This window comes from Bombus impatiens, unplaced genomic scaffold (assembly GCF_000188095.3).
Source record: "Bombus impatiens unplaced genomic scaffold, BIMP_2.2 scf_0155, whole genome shotgun sequence".
Classification (NCBI taxonomy): Eukaryota; Metazoa; Arthropoda; class Insecta; order Hymenoptera; family Apidae; genus Bombus; species Bombus impatiens.
The window spans coordinates 232,317-239,152 of NT_176574.1; the positions used below are offsets into that span (position 1 = coordinate 232,317).

At 28.8% G+C, this 6,836-nt stretch overlaps 1 protein-coding gene across 1 annotated transcript in view; it reads left to right on the forward strand.

Moving 5' to 3' along the window:
* LOC100747240 (long-chain fatty acid transport protein 4) overlaps positions 1-6,836 on the forward strand; it is a 30,287-nt gene that overhangs the window by 12,740 nt on the left and 10,711 nt on the right. Inside the window, exon 4 of the mRNA XM_012382659.3 lies at positions 19-221. Coding sequence (XP_012238082.1) covers positions 19-221 — 203 coding nt within the window. The remainder of the gene's footprint in view (positions 1-18; positions 222-6,836) is intronic.

Consider the following 6,836-nt stretch of genomic DNA (forward strand, 5'->3'; position numbering starts at 1 on the left):
GCAGCCAGCCGGTGGAAGGCAGTCGGTCGCTTGCTTCGCCGCCTGGCACTCATCATGTTTCTGATATCGAGTTTGGCCGCCTGTTTGGCACTGCTCGCCATATACTCAGGCCCCATTTTCCTCGTGCAGCTACTGGTTGTCGTTCTCGTCGCGTATTTAGTCGCTGGAGGACGTTTTCGATGGTTTTACGTCGCTCTGAAAACTGCGCCCAGAGACCTCGTGTGAGTATGCATTCTTCCTCATCCGGTTCATCCTCGTCCTTTGACAACGCGCACAGATTCAAGTTTTTGATTTCGATTCGTTCTAAATCCGTTCGATTAAATTGAAAACTGGGTCAGTCTATGACTTTCCAAGTTGGTCTTCTCGCACGGTCAGCCAAGTTTCTCTCTGCTTCTTTAAAGTTTCGTCGATCGTATGCATCCTCATCGTGTATATCCATACGAAGATCTCTAAATTACCGCAGATATTTATAACTAGAAAACATGTGATTCTGCTTTGATAATGAAATTTCATATTTTCAGGGAGGAGGATGAATTTAAGTAGAATGTTGAAACGTTTGATATAGTGGAATATGTTAAAACATGCCATAATAGAAAGTTAATTATTAGATTTTTGTCAAATATTAAATAGCTCTGAGACAGTTTCCAAAATGTTCGTTTTCTTATTTAAATGTGGGATCTTGGCGGCATAAGTTCAGCACATAACTGTACATTTCTTAAATGTACGTCTTCGTTTAAGGAATACACATGAATGCGTAATATACTTAAATTTTAGGACATCAACAATTTTTTAGACCGATTACATAGGCCGATCTTTATATTTTTTGATAATACTCATTGATAAAATCCGAAAATACCAGTTTTGAGTTTAAGAAGTTTCCAATTCGGCAGTTACATTCCTTTTAGGAGGATAACATTCACAAAGCGGTAAATCACGACGTTGGGTTTATACATAAATTTAGTTGGGTTTGAATTGAGGTTAGATTTCAGATGGGTTGGTTTAAGATAGAGTTTGAGTTTACATTAGATGTGAGAATTTCTTAAAGGTTGGTATTTCTGATCTTTGTTCGAAAATTATTATCAGAAAATATAGTAATCCTAAAATAAAATTTAATTTGTAATACAATATAGAAATATTAATTTCTTATTGAAAAAAGAAAAAGATTGAGAGGAAAAGAAAATTTTAAACTGTAAAGAGACCTAAGTTTCGTGTGACAAGCGACACGTGAAACGAATAGTTCCGACCTTCGACAGTTAATGTTTATATTACTCTCATAAAATAATTGTTCAATTTTCATCAATATGGTCTACTAGGGAAGTGAACTGCACGGTAATTGAAACCCACATCCCTCGCTTGTAACTAACAATTGTTTTAACAATAAATAATCACTTTATAATACTAATAAAACTAACACAGTTATAAAATCTGACTGTCATTTAGAATTGTTTATCATTCAAGTTTTCAAGCACTAACACTTCTGTCAATCTTATTGCAGTTTATTTTATGTTTACAAGTAATATACCGCGTATTTTGAAATATTAAATTTTGCTGAAAAAAAAAAATCCTTTTCGTATTTCATGTTAAGCGTGTGAGAACGTGATACTGACGTCTCAATAGTAAATTGGACTCAACGATAAAAGTTTAACGTCAAACTGCATTGTGAAATCGTCACAAAGGAAATTTATTTTTAAGGTAACGCATTTAGCCATTAAAGCTGTGTCATAATAATGTCATTTAAATGAAATATACTTTAATAGGCAATCTTTAATCCAAGTACGAGATAATAGAGTAAGTAAGAGATAATAGATGCATATTGTGACACGTGAACAATCAGTCGGAGAATTCTTGCTCGTTAACGATAAAAAAGATCATATTAGACAATTTTAAAGGTTGAAAAAATATAGTTATATCGCCACATATATTAATTACAGAAACTGAACGTTTCATTCATAAAATCGAATACATATGCCTTAACCTGCGTTCCTTAATCTTTCTTCTGTCTGTTGTATTTCTTGTTTTCTATTTGATATATAATCATAAACAATTTTCCTTATTTTTTTATGTGAAACATACAAAACACAGTGTTATTGTTATTTTTTCGTTTCCTTAACATAATCTAATTACAATTTTTTGAACTAAGTAAGAGATAAGAAGGGAGAAATTATATAGAATTTAGGGTATGTGAATTTAAGAATTTGTAACATTCTTGTTCAAATTAGTTATTTTTTACTTCCTCGGAAATTCAGAGATAACGCAATTTAAGTCAATATTTATATATCGTTAGGTTTATATATCTTAATAGAGAAGTGTAACAAATCAAGTGATAATGATAATTAATATAATTTTTTTAAAGCTATACACATATAATGATGTAATAAAATAAAGTACTATTACTTACTTTTTCGTTTTGCTAATTAAAAATGTGTTATCAGTATATGCATTCTGTTAGATCACTTTGTTATATCGCATTATGACTTACTATTGACCATATTTACACTGTGCATTATAAACCGTAATTTTTTATCTAATCTCTTAATTGATAAATTTCTAATGGTAAATTATAGGCACTCAAACTGTCTTTTCTTTATTCCTTGAATTTGATATAAAAGAGTTGCATTTATGTATAGTACTATTTGTCGAATACAATCCAGATCAAAGTTGAAATGTATCTGAACTCGTACGATTATAATTTTTCAGAATTATTCATGAATCTATTCTATTCAAATTTCTGTAGGAATACGACTAGCTTTAGTATAAAATAAACTATTTTTCATTGCCTACGGATTTACAAAGTTCATAATAAAACGTAGATCTATCAATTTAATTATAAATACAAGAAGAAATATGAAAATATTGCAAAATAGAAAAAGTATTTAAAAATACAAAAATAATTGTTTATGTCATTAGCTATACTTTATATTAGATTTGTATTAAATTTATATTTTATATTGAAAGTTTTACATTATAAGTCTATATTATATTTTTAAAACAGTTTATTTTATATTTACACCTGTAATGTAACATTGCATTATATTTTTGTAATGTCTTAAATGAACAATATCGAAGTAAAGTAAAGCATCCTCAATGAATAGTATTCGCTGCTCACTTTTCGTAAATACGAGCATGGACGAATGCTAATTAAATTAAAAAATTGAAAATAAATGAACCGAATTGAAGTAATATTATAGTATCTAATTCTATTATCCTGGATAAGTTGATATAAATTAAATTGTAATTTTGACTGTTAAAAAGTTTTTTATTCAAAGATCATTGACAATAATTTTTAATTTCACGAGTACAATCTTATCTATCGTTATATAAAGTAATATACCTATTATATCTGTTTTTCCAAAAAGATACAATTAGAATCCTGATCTGTTTATAACAAGTGATAGTACAGCATAATATATAGGACTCAACTATATTTAAATTATTATGTAACAATAATATTATTTTTAATAGAATCATTTTCATGAACTTTCCATGATATCACGCAGTTAAAATCACAATCGCATACGTGTTATCACTGATAAATAATTTACGATTAGATCGTTTAAGGAGATTAGCTTTCTCCTAAGAAAACTTTACTGGCACCATGGATCATAATTTAAGTGCAACATATTATAGGATGTGGTTTATATTATATTACGTAAAACTGGTATTATTTACGAACATCTGTGATAACATTGATCATGCTTCTATTACCTGATCTGTTTCTACAGTGAATTTAGTGACTTCCTGTTTGAAATGCACATCATTATTCTATTTATTCTTAATATCTTAATCGAGCATTTAGGAATATATCATCTACTCTTAATATAAATATTTTATATACATGTAAATAAAATTGTGGTGAACCTATATGTATTCCGGTAATGAACATTCATTATCGATATGAAAATTTAATACAGAAATGAAAATATGTTTCTAACATATTCACGATATAAAAGTGTCGTCAGTACTAGGAAAAAGAGCATAATGAATGACGTACATATTCTTCTGAACGTTTCTGGAAATACCATATCCAGAAATAAATTAATTTGATTATATAATTTGTAAAAGATGAAACTATCGAGTTAACTATATCACACGAGCTGTTTTACCTTTTTCATTTATATTGTATTTTTATTAAAGAATTTATTCAACAAAGTCTCTTACGAATACATAAGTGAGTGAGTTTTTTAACCATATTGTCTAAAACTCGCGTTTTGAAATATTCATTTAATTAGGTACATTTTATAAATTTATGATTTCGACGTTATGTTATGTAATACAAAAATGATAAATTTTCAGTATAATTTTTGCAAATATTAAATATATCGAACAAAGGTATAGTTTGGCTACCTCTTTGTTTCAAACATTTTTTTTTATTTTACATCAACATCCAAAATGTATAGGTAATTTTCGATTTGAGAAAGTTTTCTGTTTTTTTTTTTTGGAATAGTATGAGACGGACTTCTACAATTCAATTTTATAGCTCGTAAAAGCGTTTGTGAAGACGAGTTCAACGACACATGACATAACATCATTCAAGGTCATTCGAGATTAACCCTTCATTGACGAGCGACGAACTTATATATATGCATAGCATACAGTTTGATTTCTTAATACATGCACCAGATATATCTTGCTTCAAAAGTGATATAACTGAAAGACATTCATTTTCCAAAAAGTGGAAATACCACAATCGATAACATTATTAATTAAAATTAACAAGTTGTTATTTTGTTAATTAAATTTATTAGCGACGATAATGGAGAACAGGATTGAACATTGTTTTTATTATTGTCAATTTATACATATGAAGAATTCTAAAAAACTTTTTCATAGTGATAACTCGAAAAATTCAATGTTCCAATTCTCTAGCAAGTGTGCAATATACCTACACGTGTCAAGTTATGCTATACATGTTATATTTAAAATTTCATAAATAATTTATTTATGATTCTACACAGTTACTTATCTGTTTATGTTGCTTTGGACAACCTGCGTCAGCAATACTTAAAGGTTAAAGAAATTACTATTTGATTCAGGCAATTAAATATAATTGTATTTATAAAAAATATAATATAATATAATATAAAATAATATAAAAATATAATATAAAATAACTTAGGTTTTTAAGAATATTTCTCAAATTTACGTATAATATTTGATTTTATTACGTGCCCAGATTTTATTTTATTTTATGACGTTTATCTATAATTCTGTATCGCATTTTTCAATTTTTGACATTTTGAAACTCTGTGTGTTATAACATTTGTTTGAATTTTATGTAGTACAAGAATCTAACGTTATTTCTACATTAAGTTTTCTGTTTATAACGTTGTGTTTTATCATCGGTCACGGTTTGCAGATTACCTAAACAATTCCATGACTGATTGCCATTTTCTAAGAAAACTGATAATATATTTCTTTTTTTTTTTTGCACACATTAATCATTTTCGTTGAAGGCACTGAATGTTAATGACAATAAATCTAAAATAATAAGTTTTATTATTTAATTGATTCTATAGATCATTAAATAAAAATATTAAAGAAATATTTAATATAATATGAACAAAAATATAAAGCTTTACAACATCTATGCATTATTTTTTAAAAACGCGCAGTATATTAAAAATATACTACAAACTATATCTGGGAAAATTCCGATTCAAATATAAATATTTACGCTTAAAACAGAAAATACTTCAAACGTAATATTTTATTTCTTTATCTTATTCAAATATTATGTTCGCGATATAGCGATTATACGTATGTGAAATTGATCGTCGAGTTTTTAGATATCTTTATCATCATTAACTGATATTTTGTAATCATTAACTGACTACATGCACGTGTACATTATGCACGTAATTGCATAGAATCTAATATTGATCAGCGATAAATAGTATAAAATGACGTGCGTAGCATACAGATTTCTCTCGTTGCTTTAACTGGTCCATTGAACCAACTAAGCACTTCAATTTTCTTTAAGGTGCATGCAGGTTTGATTTATGTTACAATTCAATTGTCACATAAAATTGTCGATAAACTTAAATTCGATAGACTTAAAATGTCGATAACTTAAATTCTTTTACTTTTTTGTTTTTTTTTTTTTTAATTTAAATTCTCTTAATCTATTATTTACATCGCGAAATAATTTTCTGTAACTCACACACACCTACTTATATCTTTTGCACACTTGGCTTTACACACACAAAGTTCATAGTACTAGTGCTGGTTAGATTAAGTTTCCTTCATATTTATGAGTACTTCCACTATAAGGTGTGTTCACAAAGTTGCCGTTCGTAGCGTCTAGAACAAACATTGTTGACGCCAGTTAAAAGAAATCCCCATAAACAATATCATAGTGTGTGACACAGCGATTTTAATGAAACTTTATAGATGTATTGTGCAGCCAAAAATATTCTACGTGCATGTTTCTTTTATCAGCAATTGTCCATATTTTTAGCAAGCCCTTAAAGTTGGCATTGAAAATATATTTCCTGAAGAGTCTCGAGTAATATTAGAAATAAAAGATTCACTCCATAAATGTGGCAGATTGTCGATAACAAAATATGTGTCGAATATTTTTGGCTCGTGTCATACTCGGATGATGTCCCCTGTGAACCACCAACCGAGGTACCAATACGTTGTTCTTTGAGCAAGTCCTGTAACTGTGACCGTAACCAATCTCTGACAGCTCCTTTCACTTCTGTTTTCAAGGGAAATCTGCGACTTTTCAAATTCATTTTGACGGAGTCAAAGGCATGAAAGCTGCAAGGGAATTGGTTTGGATTGGCGCGTCATGGTGCTTCAGTTCTTAGTGACATTTAAGGGGGGGGGGGGGG